An 18671-nucleotide genomic window follows, 5' to 3' on the forward strand; every position below is an offset into this window, starting at 1 on the left:
AATTAAACAGGTTTAATATGTATGTAGTAGTGTATAACATCCACCAGAGGGCAGCATATGCTCAAATATCTACTGCATGTATCACTATCTGCCCGTCAGTCTCAAGTGTATACATATGTGTTTGCACCTACTCATATTGAGAAGTTAAGCTGTAGTTAAGCAGAATAGTTCAGGGCAGTGAGCACTGACAGTGTAAAATGATTCAGTCACTATTCGACTGAGATGGGCTCACGTTCTTCAAAGACATGCGATTAAGAATCCACATGAAACCAGCAGCATGAGTCACCAGGGAGTGAGTGTGCCTGTTTAAACTGAACAGATAGTGTACCTGTAAGACTAGAACAGCAGTTGAAAAAAGACCATATGTCTGCAAAAGAACCAAAATTATTTATTTTAACTTTGTCAGTATACATATTGCATGTGATAATAATCAACTAAGCAATTAGCGAAAATGTCTAGCAAAATAAGTGAGTAAACGGGGAAAGGGTCGAAAGGTTTCTAGTGTACCTTAGAAAAAAAACTCAATGTTTTAACAAACATTTGTATTTCTAGCATTAACATCACATTTATCAGCAAACTAAGTTCCTATTATCTTTCAATTTAAATCAGAAAATTCAAAGGTATAGTTGATACAACATTACTGCACAATTGCTAACATTCAGTAGACAGTTTAACAAGTCTAAACCACGCTGTCAGCTTTTAATTGAAGTTCATACAAAAACTCTGTTATCTATCAGTGCACAACAGATTACCTGTTTTACAAAACAGAGAAAGAAACATTGATTTTCACTAATGCTGCAAGAAGACCATCAGCCCCTGCTGCCGTATTATTATCCCAAAAGAAAATTAGTCAAAAATGCACCACAGAATCAAGAGCATAGCAACTAAGACAACCTGGAGGCTAAATACAGCTGCCATCTTGGAGAGTCCAAAACATTTAAGAGATAAAAAGAATCAAACGAAGGCGATACGCTATACTAATAAAAATAATGTCATTGATCACTCTGCCTCTTATTAGCAAAGCTGAGAATACAAAAAAACCATTGCAACTTTATTCAACTTTTGCACCAAAATGGCAAAAGTGTGTCTTTTTGTGCTGCTGGAGAGGCAGCCAGGCCTCCTTACTAAATCCTCACCACATATAATAGCTGCGTGTGGTGTCAACAGGAGAGGGTTTTCCCTCTGTGCCGCCATCTTTGTCCTTCTCACCGTCAGTCTCCCACAGGTTGATGAGAGGAGGGTAAAGCTCGTTCAGGGGGATGGAAGACGTCTTCAACATGTATTTCTTCAGAGAGTGGTGGTAGTTTTTTCTCTTCCATCTGCGAGCCATGTAGACGCCCACAGTGGCCAGACTGAGGAAGGCCAGCATGGTCGCCATGACAGCCAGCACAGCCGCACTCGGGTGCTGGTCTGACAGGTCCAGGGCAAAAGTAGCACTACGTGTTGTCACATTGACACAAGACTTGTGCGTTTGCAGGTGGACGTTGGACACTGTAAGGCACACCTCATACTCGGTGGCAGGTTGAAGGTGTGTGAGGTTGTACTCATGAACATCTACAGGGACACGAGCTGTGTAGGTGATGTGCGGGTTGTCAATCTTCATGGTGGCTGAGGCCCACTTCAGGTTGGAGGACATGACGTTAGAATTGACTTTCCAGGAGACCAGGATGGAGTGCGACTCAGTCTGCTTGACATAGATTTTCATCACCTGGGCGCTGTCGAGCAGGGTGCCATTTACGCGGATGGTGGCGACCCGTGTGTCAGCTCCTTCTGTGTTCTGGGCAACACAGGTGTACCGACCAGAATCCTCCACCTGAACATGAGACAGACGCAGGGTCCCCTCGTTGCTCAAGTGGTACCGCTCTGACACAGTGTCCATTGTGATTTTGGTTCCAAGAGGAGTCACCCAGTAGATCTCAGGCTCTGGCTCAGCCATGGCCCTGCAGTCGAGAGTGACACTCATGCCCAGCTCAAGGTTCAAGTGGCCGGGGAAGGTGTTGTGTGATATGAGGGGGAGGCATTGCTCCGGGGACTCCAGCAGCCTTAACTCTCGAACCTGCTGGCCTCTGAGTTCTGGTGGGGAGGTACACAGCATGGCCAGGGGCTCCATGAACCGCACCGTGGTCCTGTTGGAATTCATCCACTGAATGACACAGTCACAGCGCAATGGGTTGCTATGCAGACTGATCTCCCGCAGATTAGGCAACATCTCCACTGTGTGCTGGTAAAGGGCAGTGAGTGCATTACTGTTGAGCATCAGGCTCTCCAAGGAGGGCATGTCCCTAAAGGCCAACCTATGCACATAAGACAGCTTAGGGTTGTTGGTGGCCTCCAGCTTTGTCAGTTCTGGTAGGTTGTCCAGAGCATAGCGGTCAATTGAGACTAACTCCATCATGTTGTTGATACCCAGCTCCTTCAGATGTAACATGTTCCTGAAATCTCCTTCTTGGATTTTGTGAACTGGATTTTTGTTTAAATCCAAGAATTTCAGATTGGGAACTTTTTGAAGAGCCAGTTGAGGGATTCTGACCAGTTTGTTGTCATAGAAAGAAATGCTTTCAAGGTTATCCAAACCTACAAATGCATTTGCTGGCACATCGGTGAGGTCCATGCCAGCCAGAACCAGGCTCCTCAGGCTTCCCAAAGGCTTAAAGTTCATGTCTAGGAGGCCAATAACTGGGTTCTCCCCTATCATGAGGATCTCAAGGTTAGGTGTTTCTTCAAACCAGCGGTTGTCTATGACATGGAGCCTGTTGGAGTTGAGATGAAGGCGCAGCAGGCTGTACAGACCAGCAAATGCCCGAGGGGAGATGGAGTTTATCTGGTTGTGGTTGATGTAGAGCTCCTGGAGATTGGAAAGGTTTCCCAGGCAGTGGTCTGGCAGCTGGCTGATCTGGTTCTCCTCTAGATGCAGGGTGGTCAGGTGGTTCATGCTTGTGAGGCCCACAGCTTCCACAGTGCTGAAGTTGTTCTGGGATAGGTCCAACTCTGTCAAGTTGAACAGCGCCTCCAGCTCTCCACTGGTGTGAGAGATGGCGTTACTTTGGAGCAGTAACACCTGAGTATCTGTGGACAGGTTGGTAGGGATGCGCGTGAGCCTCAAGTCATTGCAGTCCACTGTGGTTGCCTCCTTGTATGTCGACTGGGGGGTGAACCAGGGGCGAACCTCGCATACACACAAACGTGGACAATCTTTGCCATGTATGGGCAACAGAAAGGAAAGAAGCAATCCCATGCCCAGCCAGAGTAGAGAAGGCCAACGCTGCGAGCTAGGCGCCATATTGTCTGCTCTCTCTGCTCACACAAAGCTTAGATGAGAGGCAGCGTTCTGGAGAAAGGCTTGGATGGAAGGTGCATTTGCTGTTAGCTAGATGCTGTAGGCACTCTCCTGAGCAGTGATTTCTAATCCAGGATAAAGTTATTTGCAGAATCCAGGACAGAAGATCATCTGCAAACTTGACCTCTGCTGATTGTTATGTCTGTTCTCACTTCCTCACCTTGAGGTTTAAGCCTAAAAAAAGACAGAAAGCAAGTAAAATGTTAAAGCCTGCGACATATTTTCCAAAAAAGTAGTGGATTAGACAACAACACAGTAAGGGAGTGAAACTGATAAACAGCTGAATAGAGATTATAAGAAAGTAAGAGAGTCATATTTGGTTTCCTTGTGGATGGTAACAAACTAGGAAAAAGTGGCAGTTTTCCCACAGATTTTTAGGGTACTAAGTTGATGTGCCTAACAGGGCAGAATGAATCTGTCAAATTTGTCCGGTTGCCCTGCTATCGTATACACATTAATTCCTGCCTTTTAATGAGCTCCTACACAGCCTGACACAGTTTGAAAATAAGAACAAGTTTGAGAAGAAAGTGACTTCTGGATCTTGAAATAAAATAGAGTTGAGAGACCAAGCATGCCAAAAAAAAATACTACTGTTATGCTATACGCTTGGCCATTCTCCTTGTTGAACTGTTTTGTGGGTGAAAATGACAGTTACTGTTTCTTTATATGTTGTGAAAGTAACCTGTTACAGCAATGGAAGCTAACTGTTATAATTTGGCTATTCCATTAGCAGAAATGTCTGTTTACCTTAGCACAGTGGTTCTAAAACGTTTTCACATCAATGACCCCTAAACTTATACAAATTAGACCACGGAGCCCCATTTGATAAGATCTTGTTCCAGGGTCCCCTATCCCCTTTTTGCTGGGAAACACCTAGAACCCCCTCAAGGGCCTCTGGGGGTCCCCGGACCCTGAACCACTGCCTTAGCATACACTAGCAGAGTGATGAGAGTGATGCAGAGCATTGGTACAGTACGCATTGTAGTTGTTGGTCTCTAAGAGGACATGGTTCATTTTAGTTCTGCTAACCGACATTACTAACATGTTTTTCTCTCTTTGCTGGGTAGATTATCTGCGTACCAGCTTGGTATCAGTGATCCTGTTGAACGAGTGAGTGGGGTGGGCACAGCTGGCAGCTCTGGCTGTGAGCCCATTACACAACAGGCTTAATAAACAGGGAGTGTATGCTCTTCACTGTTAATCACTCACTACTTGTGATACAGGCCCATGGGAAGCAGTCATACACATGTCAAGTGGATTGAACATTTTCTTAAGAGCCTGGCTGTGCTGTGTGCATACATGGTCAAACTAAGACAATCAGTGAGAGAGAGAGAGAGAGAGAGAGAGAGAGAGGAGTGGACTGGACTGACAGGCTGAGCCACTTGCAATATTTTGTGGTTTTGCTTTCATTTGTCGATTTCATAATGCCAAATCCTAGAAATAACTGTAAGGATGACAGTTCCGGACTTAATCTTCACAAGCAGATTTGACATCATGAGCATTGGGGATGAGGAATCAGTTGTCAACTTTTTTGAACAAATCCTAAAATGTATCCTTTGATTTTTTTTTTTTAATTACAGAAAATAATCTAATTATATAATTCTTCTATTGGCTAAGTTTTGTGTGTACAGGCATTACAATGTTAGTGTTTGTGTGTGTGTGTGTGTGTGTGTGTGTGTGTGTGTGTGTGTGAGTGGGTGATTGTTTGTATGTGATGAAGTGACAACAGCCAAAATGGATCATCAGCTTTTATAGTACCTTGCATTATCAAGAGATAACTAAGACTAAACACCACAGTGTCAGCTTCTAGTCTGACTCACACTCACACAGAAATTCCCATTTATCCTCATAAATAAACTGAGGCTGAGTAGTGTGTGCATGTGTGCGCGCGTGTGTGTGTTTTAACAGAAAGAGATAGTTGGGGGTATTTTGTTTCACATCAAAACTGACAAGTTCCAACAACATTAACATAAAACAGACACAGATTGTTTTCTCTCTCCTTTCATGTGCTCTCTGTTCACGCCCTGCGACGTGTTGACACCTTCTCACAGTTTTTCCTCCACATTTGCATGTAAAATAGTATAAAGGCAGCTCTACAAATACAAAATGAAACACTTTGCTATGCAGAAAAACAACATCATGAGATTGTTTCTAGAAATTTAAATATGCCAGAAGAGTGAAAAAGCAGATTTATTTCTTCTCAAATTCAGCAAAAGGGAGGGAATCAAATACAGTGTCACTGCTCGTTCATGTTTGTTTCTCTTTGAGTAATAACGCATAACGGTGCCTGGTATCAGGTGGCTGGTCTCTGCAATGACACGGTCACACTCAAACTGATCTAACTGATTCCTTTACTGTGACTGAAGTGTGGCAGCAGGGATCTGCACCTCCTTAATACTGTATTCATAAATCCTGACTCTCACGTACCTGCTGAACACATCCTCCTTCTGCCTTTAATCATCCATCATTCAGTTTTTCAAATGATCCATTCAAATGTCTTTCCATGAAAGTTCTTGCCTGTCGATATACTGTGCCTTGGTATGTAGAAATTTCCTTGGTAATACATTTGTCTGTCCTCTGTCTTCCTCCATGTGTTTCTCTGCCTGGGTATCAAATTGGAGGAGACAGGCGGAGTAATCGCTGCTTTCATGCTGTGGCAATAAAACTCAGACACCTGGCACCAGGTTTCTGGCAGACTGGCAGCACTATGGGGGTCTGCATCCGTTCCCACCTATCTCTCACTGTGTGTACGCGTTGACCTTATTGACCCAAGGAAGCTCTGGTGAGCACATATGCTCCTTTTCACTGAAAGCCTGCTTCATAATAACTGCAGTACATAAATTCATACTTACAAGCTGCCCAGAATACCCACTTCTTGTTGGCTGTAGACCAGCCCCACTAAAGTGGCTGGAGTTAAGCATTGTGCTTATGGATACCTTTAAGATTTATGGTAAAGCATCGCTGGCGAAATACATGATCCCTCACAGGCTTCCCACCTGTGAACAACACCAAGCTTTCCAGGCCCCTGCTGGTCCAGGGATTCAAGCTTGCGTACAGCCTGCTGCTCTGCCACTCTGCTACAGTGTGTGTAGGATAAGATCCTCTATAGCCTATACCTAGACATCTACATCCCACATCAGTTGCGCAGCAAATGGCTTTTATATAGATGACGTGTTCTGACCTTTAAAGCACACTATCAGCCATCCATCCATTTACTGCACAGCATCGATCATCTGTCATCATCATTATCTGAATCAACACGAATACAAATTGATTGTCCCAGCTCATTCACACTTCCACTTCATTTTTCGCCTTTTACATGACGAAATGTCCCACAGCACAGTGCAACACCTCTGACTTCCACTTTGACAAGGTAGTTTTTAAGCAGATACTAGTAGAAATAGTAGTTAAAAACATACTGTATACATACTGTAAATGCATACATGCATTTACTAAAAGTATGTGTGTGTGTGTGTGTGTGTGTGTGTGTGTGTGTGTGTGCTAGAGGGATGACATTATTTCAATCAACTAAAATAAAAACTTATCATTTTCATTATATTGGCAAAAAGTGGGAAACAGATTATTTTATATATTCACCTCTCTGCTCTACAAATGACTTCCTCATTGCTACTATACAAATACTATTATATTGGTATCTGAATTCTTGGAAATGAAATGAAATGAATTCTGAGGAGAAATAGCCTACTTGGTTTATTTTATTCTGCCTCAACATCCTGGCTATGATTCACTCAAGAACTACAACAGAGGAGAAGTGAAATTCCACAGCATCACAACCAAGAGGGAGTGAGGTTTGTCATGCTGTACAGAATCACTTTGGTGGGACAACACCTTTGTGAACTCTTGTTCTCTAGGATGTGACAGAGATTATGTCTGAGAAGAATTCTGTGACTGCCAAAGCCAGGCCAAGCCAGATGTGTACCAGCACCTGTACCCTGAAAATCTCTTGCTAATCGCTTGGCTGAGGCAGCAGAGAGCAAAGACACTGTAGGGAACATAATTAAAATGCATGCATACATATGTAACCTCATAGGAGGTATGCATCTTCACACTGCCACAAAACACACATTTCCCCTCCTCTTATTTGACTCACACACTGTGACATGCATGCATTCACAAACCATTGGAAAGGAAGCAGAAAAATCTCTCAACAGCTTGGCATTATCCAGCTGACAGTTTGAGTTGAAGCCTCCAGCATTAGGGATTTACTCTCTTTGCCCACCCAATCCTTATGAGGTTTTAATCTAAGTACACATTACACATATAAAACACACACATCTAAAATAAATAAAAGTCTACAGTAGCTGGTATTTCCAGTGGTTCCTCATAAACCTTCAGAGGATCACTTACTGCCCAAATGTTCAAAGCGAGACAGCGAGATGTAATTGTTGGTCATAATGAGTTTTGTCTGCTTCATGCTAAGGCCTCGTAAATGCATTTATAAGACTCTGGACAACACAGGATGCAATGAAGATAATCAGAGTAATTAAATAAACACAGACATGCAGTCAGATGCATTTAGCATTAGATCTGTGAAATGAAGGTCTTTGTGTGTGCAGATCACTGTTTTCAGTGGAAGAACTTAAAAAAAAAAAGACTCCTTTGTTTTAAAATGATGTCTCTTAGGTTGGTTTAATGAAATTTCATTGAACTTTCTACACCTTCTGAGAGTTTCCATGCAATGCTTCTAATCCTACACTTCACCATGTGCCACTGGTGCAGCCAGGAGGAACCTCGCTTGATAGCACACTGCATCATTTTTCATAGGGGACTGTGCTTTACCCCCTCTATTCCCGTGGCCCTTTTCACTGGGTGCAAAATGTAAGCAGTGTTTCTGAATCAGCAGCCGCACAACAGGCTCACAGACATGCCATCACCATAGCAACGGCAATGCCACCGGCACGTCTGTTTCATATCCAAATGAGAAGAAATGAGAAGACAGCTATTAGTGCCACCAGACAGCTAAAGGAGTATGCCAGTAACAACTGCTACTGGTACAAGAAGGTGACTGCGGCATAAAAGCATATGGTAAAACAACAAAGCATAATATACATGACATTGATCTGCTTACACCATGACCAGTGAGCACAATCATATCATGCACACATGCTCAAATGTCTGGCTCATTCCCCATATCAGCATACACCATTATCTCCAGATTTCTAAACTAAAGCTACCAATCAGTTTCAATCCAGAGCTGTCACATGGTGCTGAGAAGCTGAGTAGTGCTGCCTGATGTTTTCTCCATGTCCTCACTGCGCTGGCCTGCCTGAGAGACATACTATTCCTGCTCCATTAGCATGCAAGTGTCTCCCTTCACATCACACAGGGTGCAGCTGCTGATGGCAGAGGTGTAGAGCCGAGGAGAAGGATGCATGTCCACTCAGTCAGACAGAAGAGAGAAAGTGATGAGGGAGGGGATGGAGAGCTCTGCTTCAATTAGAAGGCCACAGGAGGAAACTGCTGAACTGAAAATGCAACAGTGCTAAAGGAACAATGAGAAAATCCAAAACCACGTGTGGAATTACAGGAAAGTGTGCTGCACCCTCTTACAGTGTTTCTTCAGGCTCCATTAAGGTTTAAAAGTCACAATATGGCAAATTGCCTCTGTATTTCTATTTACTGCCAATCTATATGGAAGCTTTATTTCCCTGTGGACCCGAGATTGATCTTGACACAATTTTTCTTCTCTGGGTCTCATTTTTCCCTCGCCCCACTTTTGCCATCTTCTTCCCCCTCTCCACTACATCTCTCCTTACAGTGGAAGTGTTGGTGGAAAGCCAATTTTTTGTCATTGGAGCATCGATCAATCGTTCAGACAAAGCCAAAGTCTAATCTCAGGGGAATCCCTATTTGAAACAATGCAGGGGTCAGGGAAGATTAACTTGCACAGTTAAAATTGACCTCAAACCAAAAGAACTGAATAACAATGCTTTTAAAATGGATTTTCACAAATGTGCCTCTAGACAACAATGAACAGCAGACAACAGTTTTCCCGTGTTTTGGTTCAACTTTAACTGGGCATTTAGTTTTGATTTGAATATAGTCCTGTAAGATTTTTTAATGTGATAACACAAATTAAATTCAGTTTATCGCTGATAAAAATTAAAAGACTCAGTCATAACATCTTGACAAAACTTTTCAAAGGCCCTTCGTGTTTCTATGTTCCCCTTCAGATCATGCTGACAAAAGGAGAAGGTCAAGCTGTTGCACTCTTGTCTCCACTGCTGTGGGAACCCCAGCACCAGCACATGCTGCAGAGTTAGGCCCTGTGACTCACAATGGATCCTACCCAAACACACGCAGACACACCAAGACGTGTCTTTGTTTCGTCAGGTTCTCACACTTCTCATTACCAGCTGAGGAGATACGTCACTGTGCATTGTGAAGATTGGGGGAAGGTGCCATGGCCTCCTACACCCTCATATCATTGGCTCACTGTGTGACATATGTATCAATTGTCTGCCTTTACTCTCTAAGACAAAGTACAGAGTTGTGTGGCTGCAGTTGCTAGATAACAAGAGTTCAAATTAAGCAATGCAAAATCTTTCTCCTGTCCAAATCAAACTTATTTGGTACCTAACTACCAAAGCCTATTGATGTTAGTGAGTTTTTTTGTGGTGTTGGTGATCTCAGTAACAGGTGCCGCTGTAATGCAGCAGCTGAGACAGAAGAGCCCACTTGACAAAGGTGACCCTAACAACACAGACTCCCCCTGCACTCTCAAACTAAACTAGAAATACTGGACTGTCTTTCTCTCACAACCCGTGTCTTCATTTCAGAAATCTGCCATTTTCCTGAGTCTTAAGTGCACATAGGTTTGATGGAGCACTGTGGCTACTCAGCTGTTTCAGCTGCACTGGCGAGGGATGCTGCAGTTTGTGTAAATGTTGCACTGCACTGTTCGTTGAACCCGGTGTCACAGTGCAGCGAAATGTCAGGACTACTGGAAAGACAGCAGGTTTAATAATGAGCCCTTTAGGGACTCACAATTCACATAAATATTTGGCTTTTTATGGCAAAAGAATAAACAGAGCTCCTGTATAAAAATGATTATTCATGTTTTCTTTGTTTTCCTCCCTCTGAACTCCGATCGGTTTATATTTATCAGCTGTCTAGACTTGATAACTGCTCATAATACTCATATACTGAGTTGGCTGCAGAGCACAGTGTCCTTGCGAATCAAATGCTGCTTTGATACATTTTATTGATAAGACTCGCCCAATGCACACATTGCAGCTAAATGGTGAGGAGACAGCGATAAACATGGACAACTTTTAGGAGCTATTTTCTGTCAAAACTACTGAAGCCATAAAAACACCATCTCTTTCTGATTCACGCGCTGCACGAGTACCCACGCCGCGGAGAAAGAACACGTTGTTGTTTCATTTCATTTTTGTTGATCAGTGCATTTCTTAAAATATAAACATGATGACTTCATCTACAGAGTTTATTACTCTAGACAGGACTGAAATAATCACCCATTTCTACCACCGAGAAATCATCTGAGCCAGTATTTTATCGGCATATGTGTCAAGATTTCAGCATAAGCATTAAATAAACACGTTTCTCTCACCTATGAAGCGCTGTGTCCTCCGTACGCAAGGCTGCTGCAGGCTGCTGTATCTGACCCATGCAGTATCCTCAGCTCCAGGATGATGCGCGAGGGCTGCACACTATGCTTTAAAATATAATAATAATCAAGCTTATTAACAAGAATACATCTTGTCTTACCCTCTTGCTTCTACTATCTGCTCTGATGTCCTGACACGATGATACTGAAGGAGTGGGGAACGCTGCAGCGCACAGCTTCCAGTGACGAGCAGCTGCCTGGCGCAGGTCAGCGGGACTGAAACGCCTCTGACACCGACAGTGGTGCCCAAACAGGCAACCTCACCATCTGTTCTGTCACCACGACCATGGGAGGAAATGTCCCACCCTGCGTATTGTATGATGGAAGTGATGGAGTCGCTGGGGGGGGGGAACCAATGGCATCTCATTGTTTGGATGCTTCTGTTGTTGATCTCTTTAAAAAGGAATTTCTCTCGTTACTCACCAGGTCAACATAACAGAAGTTTATTCATCAGTCAGTTCGAGAGAAGGGTATCAAACGACCTTTGGGTTCCATGGACCCAGAGTTGATATAAATTTAATGACTTTCTAGTTAATAATTCATGATAATTATTAAATGAAATGGACTTTAAAGTGGCTCTTATGAGCCCCCCTCTCCCTCTCCCTCTCCCTCTCTTACACACACATACAGGAGTCTATGCTGAAAGAGATGTGTTTTCTCTCAGACCTGTCACTTGTTTGGATTCTTCCTCCTCCTCCTCCTCCTCCCCTCTTCTCTAAGGGGAGCAGTGAAAATGACAACGTTTCATCACTTGCTGTTTGAGCTGCTGCTCTGGGAGCTGCCTGATTGGTCCTTCATCCATACTGTAGCTACAGAGAAGGAATGTGATCGTCACTGTGTGGAGACAGGAAAGTGTGCCAGGCAGGTGTCATATGCAGGTTTTGTCTGTTTGTACAGGAATTAAGCACAATGTTACAAAGGTGTTTACATTTTGGGCAATTGCATGACTTTGTCTATCTCTCCTGAAAATTCTTTGAGAAGATTGTTGAACCTCTCCTGGATGCTCCACAATTAGTCCTCCCGTGTTTGTATAATTTATAGGATAGAAATTGATAGAGAAAAGTATGAAGCTCTAACACATTTATGCTTATTACAGCTCTTATTAATGAAATGCATGAAGAGTAAATACATCTTTATGTATGTATCCAAAAGGTAACTTCTGAATACAAACAGCCTGACATCAAAAGGTTCAGCTAACCTGACTATCATAACATAGGATATTTAACCTGATTTAGTTTTGAGTAATGGAGGCTATAGTAATGAATTCATTTCCTTTCTTGTTTATTTACAAAAAAAGCATTCAAATGCTCTTTAATGAACAATTTCCCTAATAAGTACAATTCATAACATACTGAAGCCGAAAGGCTTGTTTCGTGTTTGAGTCTCTGTCACATCCCACTTGGAAGCCTGTCCTAAAATGTGTACTATTATTAATATTTCAATGTAATGTTATAAAATGGAACTCTCATTTTGAATACTAAAAACATGGAGTATTTATTGTATCACCTTGGTGTGATGTCTCTGGAGGCCTGCACTCTGCACATGGGGATGGATGGCTCTTCTTCTTCAGAGTCAGAGACCCCGTGTTGCATGCAGTCAATATGGAGCAGAGGCCTAAACGGTCTATGGGAACCCGAGGGGGGACAGAGGTGTCCACTAAAGGTCTCTTCAAAGAAAATGACTTTTTCCTTTCGACATCTTCAGAGTGGGCGGTGTGGTGATGCAGTGGTTACCATTGTCGCCTCACAGCAAGAAGGTCGTGGGTTCAAACCCCAGTTGCCCCGGCCTTTCTGTGTGGAGTTCGCATGTTCTCCCTGTATCTGCGTGGGTTCTCTCCGGGTGCTCCAGCTTCCTCCCACCATCCAAAGACATGCAGGCTAGGTTAATTGTTGTCTCCAAAATTGTCCTTAGGCGTGAGTGGTTGTTTGTCTATGTGTGGCCCTGCAATGGACTGGTGACCTGTCCAGGGTGTACCATACCTTTTGCACGATGTCAGCTGGGATTGGCTCCAGTTCCCCACGACCCTATACGCAGGATAAGCAGTTGATGATGGATGGATGGATCTTCAGAGTGAACCTTTAAGCTATTCGTTTAGTTTTTCCCAGGGACCTTTTGTGTCTCTGTTATTAACATTAATAATTGAGCCCTTTTACTGCAGCAAGAAATTTTTCAGAGTTTGGAGTCACGGTTAGTGTGTCTTAGCACAAAGACTGGAAACAGGGGGCAAACAGTTAGCCTGACTCTGTCCAAAGGGGAAAAAATCAGTCTACCAGCACCTTTAAAACTCACTAATTAATATACACAATATCTTGTTTTTCCTGGGGGATATGTGCCTGACTATTTCTTTGCCAAGAGCAGTGAAAGTCTAAAGTCTCTGCCAGCTGTTTTCCAGTTACCAGTCTTTGCGCTAGGCTAAGCTAACTGCCTTCTGGCTTCAGCTGCATATTTATCATAAAGACATGAGAGTGGTATCAATCTTCTCATCTAAGCCTCAGCAAGAAAGAGAATAAGCATATTTCCCAAGATATCTAACTATTTCTTTAATACAGATGCTCAGGCTTAAAGACCATCAACCTTTGTCTAGTAGGGCCAATCGGCAAACCATCTTTCCGCTACAACAGTAACTATAAACGGTAAACATGTTATTGTAACCTCATACACATTGTGGTCTAAAACATTTTCATAACACAGTATGCACAATTTCTAAAGTTATCCTTAGAATGGCTAATAAGATAACTGAAGGGTTGCTATTTCAGATGAATTTGGCCATTTGACCCTAATCTGAAATTTGTTTTTGTATATACTACTACTAGATTTATTGTAGATGAGCATGAAGCAAATATAGAGTAAAACCTTTGTAAATAAAATTGCATTGGTGAAATTTAATACATTTTTCTGCGGGCCAACTGGGACTTGTTCAAAGGCCTTTGTGGGGTCCAGAAACTGCACTCATGTCGTTCTACCACCACAGACAGCTTCAAAGTTTATTCAGCAGTCACTCTGCGTGTTAGTTGCAACCGGCAAATCATAATTTCTCACTATTAACCTGCGGTGCTTGTGGTGTGGTTGCTATGGCAACAACTCCCTCCCAGGAAAGGCGATGCAGCATATCCACCGGTTTATTAGATCTCTGATCACACAGCTCCCTCCACATGGCCATCTGGGAAAAACAGTCACACCGAAACGTATGCCCCCCGTTTTACCTTTCACAAGTCTTCTCATCATTTTGCTGCATTACACTCTACTGACGAGAAGACCAGGTGTCATTTTTCTTATTTTCGGCCCTAGATGGGTAGAATATTAAATGAGAAGAGTTGAGGGGAGATCAGATGAATGGGGAAAGAAAATAAAGTGGATGCTGAGAAGTAGTCCAAGATAAACCCAGACACATACTGTATGACTTCATTGCAAGTGAACTGGTAATGCCTCCATCTTTACCAGAAGCATTTGTCCAAGTTCATACAGGGTTTATTTGGAATATGTTATTGAATGTCTATTGGAACATAAAAGGACAGAGAGTTTTATTTGCAAGATAAATGGAGTATATTTTAATTTGATTTCCATATTCAATCAGATCTTTTAATGAGTGAATTAGCATTTATATGAACAGCTTGATACTGTCTTCAGTTGTAACTGGAGCAGATGCCTGCCTGTGAACATTTAGCAGATTTGCTACCTTGTTTCTGACATTAGTCACCATCACACCAGTCCTGGTACCATCACTACCTTCTGCTTCAATTTCCTTTTGCCTAAACTAATACCATGTTTGGCATAGCCCAAAATCTCTGTCAGTATCTCCCCTCCTTCAGCTGCAGGATGATAGCTGACAGAAAATAAGGCATCTGCTAGGTGGTGGACACAGAAACACAAACACTTCACAATAGACTGCAGTCCAACACAACAATAGCACAAACTACAACTTCAGAAAGTCTCCTCTTAGTTGAATCAGCACCTCCCGGTCTCAAAACAAATTGAACATTATGGGCCACACTGAGGTAGAATTTATTGAGTGTACAGGTGGTACTTATTGTTTCCCATTTAGCTTTCACTTGGCTTTATGTAGTACCCATTTCATAACATATTATATTATCAGATCTTAATAATTTAATAATAATAACAACAGGTAGGGATGCGCCAAAATGAAAATTCATGGCCGAAGCTGAAACAGAATATAATTTAAAAAATAGCTGAATAGCGAACACCAAACAAGTACTTTTTTTTTTTTTTACCATTACATAAATTAAATAGTCAAAATATGCTTTTTACTCAGTGTTTCCCACAGGATTTGGAGAGACTATAGGAGGTGGGTCAAGTAACTTTTAATGGACACATGTAATATGTTTTATAATGTCTTTGAATATAATCCAATTAATCTTATAGTATAGACACCTTATTTTGAAAACCAGAAGTTGTCACATGTGAATCCTTGCGCTAAATTCATGAAGTCCGACCCAATTCGATAAATAATATTGTACGTGCTTCCGGTATCGCATAATATGAAGACTTAATAGCCTCTCTTCAGGTAGGACTGCAACACTTACCTTTGTAAAGAGAGACAATGACAGGATAAAGTCATGATTTATCATAAAGGCTTGAATACGTGTGCACTCCTAATTTAGGTACAGCTAGCTTAATCGCCTTCTCACAGACGTTTGTTGCCTTTTTTAAGAAGTCAGCCACAGATTGAGTGGATGTGCTAGGAGACAATTTAGCAGAACAGTGTCTGCAAACGGCGATTTTTGCGTCTTTCTCGGACACTTTAAAATGCTTCCACACTGCTGATATGTCAACGTAATTGTTCGGTAAAATTTCTTTGGCCTTTTGACTTATTAGGCTGAACAAGTGCTTTATTTGCTATTTTCGGGCCGATTAATTTTGACTGCCGAACATTTGGTGCATCCCTAATAACAGGGGGGAAACAGCTAGCCTGGCTTTGTCCAAAGGTAACAAATTCTACCTACCAGCACCTCTAAAGCTAACTAATGTTGACTTGCCAGGAAACCAGTGAAATCTGGGAGTGATTTGAGAAAGTCTGGAAGCAATATGAGCCTTCTGTATTCTGTAAGTGTTAACTGTGTCTATCATTACCCATCCTGTATAGAAATATAGGGCAATGCTCTTCCACTGGTGCTGACATTGACTGTTTATGTGCAGCTGTACTGCCAAAGCTCAAGGTGAGCACGAGTGTGAAATGTCTCTTCTGAATTGGTCTTAATAGCCACAAAGGTGATGAGGTCCTGACTCCTGTTACACATGTCACTTTGCATTAGTGTCCACATTAGAGCCTGCCATTCGCAGCCAATCAGAGCCACTTAACAACAAAATCAACAGATCCCTTTATAATTGCTCCTGAGCAAAGCAATTTAGCAGAGGCTCTTGGGGATTGACTTTCATTTGGGTTTGTCAAACACAGGCCTTGCCTGATTTGTTTTGGCCCAATTGAAAATTAAAATAGTTTCTGGAGTTTGTGTGTGTATGCCTTTGGGAGATTTTGGCGCAGATTCTTTCAGAACAAGAGCCTTCCTCCCTTCACAAAGGTCGTCGTATACCAAGCGACCTGTGTGACCACTCTTGAGCCATCACATCAAGTCCTTAGAGCGCTTCCACATAAGCTGCCTTTAGCATGAGCTTGTGCCACACACTGAAATACATGTAAAGTGTGCGTAGGAATGGGGCTCGTATGCTGGAGTTGGAGCGAACAACCAAAAGAGAGCAGACGAGACCATCACCACCACCACATACATGCTCGCACTGCAATGGAGCTTGTGGGTCCAGGATAGGATTGACAGCCATCAAAGATCTCACTATTGAAAGAGTAAACATCAATTTTGAAGGACAACCGAAGAAGAAAGAAGATTGTGTGTATGACTTAGTGAGATAGTTGTTTGTGCTCATTTTCCTTTTGCAAAAATAAATTAATAAAGATAATTGTTCTTGGGTGTGATACAATAGAATGGAACAATAAAAGCCTCTTTTATTTATCCTTCTGCATATGTTCCCTCTCAAACTAATTTTTTTTCTTCTTTTCAGTTCATTCTGACAAAAAACAGACCATTAATATTTAATTGACATGTGGTATCAGCAGTTTTTACATCACTGATGTTTTGCAAAGGAGGAGAACTGCTTTGACTGCCTCAAGTCAACTAATTATGTTGGTTGCTTTTTTCTTTTTTACTTTTCAGACTCAGCAAGTAGCGCACAGCACATCAAGTTAAAGTATTCTTGAATTAATTAAACTACTTTCCATGCAATTCCGTGCAAAGTAAGACAGCACAGAGATAAAGATGTCTTTACCATCTGTGTCTCATCATTAAATAATTATCAACAGTATGTTGAGATCATGGAACCAGACAGGCTGTGTTACATCTCCACAGAAGAAGAGAAAGACAGAAAGCTTGTGAGTTAATGATGAAATAAGTAAGCTTTTTGAGTTCACTATACGTCACAATAACATACATGTCTCAGGGTGGGTAGTGGTAGTGACAACTACCAGATGGACTGCTACGGGATTTTGTATAAACATTCATGTTTCCAAGACAATGTATCCTAATGACTTTAGTGATCCCCTGACTTTTCCCTTGTGCCACCTTGACGCTGACATTTGTAGTTTCAGTGAAATGTCTCAACAAGTATTAGATGGAGTGTCATGAAATTTGATACACAAGAACAAATATTAGCATGCTAATGGACTAAACTAAGATGGTGAACATAGTGAAGCAGGTCTAGTGTTTACTAACATCGGCAGGTTAATATTGTCCTGTTGGAGAGCCTCACAGAGCTGCTAGCATTGCTGTTGGACTCAACTTTATTTTAAATTTGCTAGCATTGTTTTTAGCTAAACCCATTCTTCAAGATCAGAGACTGCATGCTTAAATTATATTATACACATTATTGTAAGTATTAAAATATATTTTTTAGTCATTACACCCACCTGAGTAAGCACAACAGTGTTTAAGAACATGCAGCTCAGGACTCTGGGTCTTAACAAAATTGTGTATGCACATGATTGGTGGGGGAAATTTTGCTTGTCTGCTCTATTTTGTGCCAAAACAGAAAAGAGGGGAAGTCAGCGTCTCTCCCCATCCTCCATCCTTATGCCTCCTCGTTCACCCCTCCCTCTCCTGCGCCAGCTGAACAAAGACAACTGCTCTTTGTTAGCTACATGCTCTGTCTGAGACTTGGAGTCAGAATGTGTCTTTTCACTGATGGTGGTGGCAGCGATAGCAGTACTGCTGCTAGTGTGTGTGTGTGGAAAGCAGAGATGGGAGGAGGAAATAATCCTGAAGATAATGTTAGGCCTTGTGCCCACTAGGTTTCTGTTGAGAGCATCAGCACCTTTTTTCAGACATTTTCAATAGAGACAGAGTTCGTGTGGAGCTGAAGCAGCTGTCTCTGTAAAAGCGCTTTACCCAGCACCTTTTCTTGTTCAAAACACTCCACCTTTTTGTTCTGGTGCTCTGGGTGCTTTAACGTAAAAAAAAAAATATTTCAGATGTTCAAAAGAAGCACTGCACTTTTCCTGTCAGGAAGACGAGATGTTGTCAAAGATACAGTACCCACACAAAGCAATTTTTCCCCCTCACCAAACAAAAAAAAACACTTCATCCCTGCAAGTGCTTTTCTGCAAGAAAAGAAAAATGCCCAGTGAGCACAAGGCTTTGGGTTAAATTCCACGCTGGGTTA

General features: G+C 42.2%; 1 protein-coding gene across 1 annotated transcript; it reads right to left on the reverse strand.

Annotated features, from left to right (window-relative positions):
• Positions 1 to 368: 368 nt before the first annotated feature.
• On the reverse strand, positions 369 to 11284 carry LOC119886880 (leucine-rich repeat neuronal protein 1-like). The gene is made up of 2 exons (XM_038697852.1): positions 10932 to 11284; positions 369 to 3511 (listed from the first exon to the last, which is right to left on the reverse strand). Exon 2 carries the CDS (start codon positions 3278 to 3280, stop codon positions 1133 to 1135), a length of 2148 nt encoding a protein of 715 aa, XP_038553780.1. The 5' UTR covers positions 3281 to 3511; positions 10932 to 11284; the 3' UTR covers positions 369 to 1132.
• Between the last annotated feature and the right edge of the window lie 7387 nt (positions 11285 to 18671).

Source organism: Micropterus salmoides, unplaced genomic scaffold, assembly GCF_014851395.1.
Source record: "Micropterus salmoides isolate LMB-PRFRI ecotype aquatic unplaced genomic scaffold, ASM1485139v1 Ms_hic_scaffold_4, whole genome shotgun sequence".
NCBI classification, from domain to species: domain Eukaryota; kingdom Metazoa; phylum Chordata; class Actinopteri; order Centrarchiformes; family Centrarchidae; genus Micropterus; species Micropterus salmoides.

Coding starts and splice junctions, on each gene's coding strand:
- LOC119886880 (XM_038697852.1), bottom strand. CDS start 3,280: ATGGCGCCTAGCTCGCAGCGTTGGCCTTCTCTACTCTGGCTGGGCATG.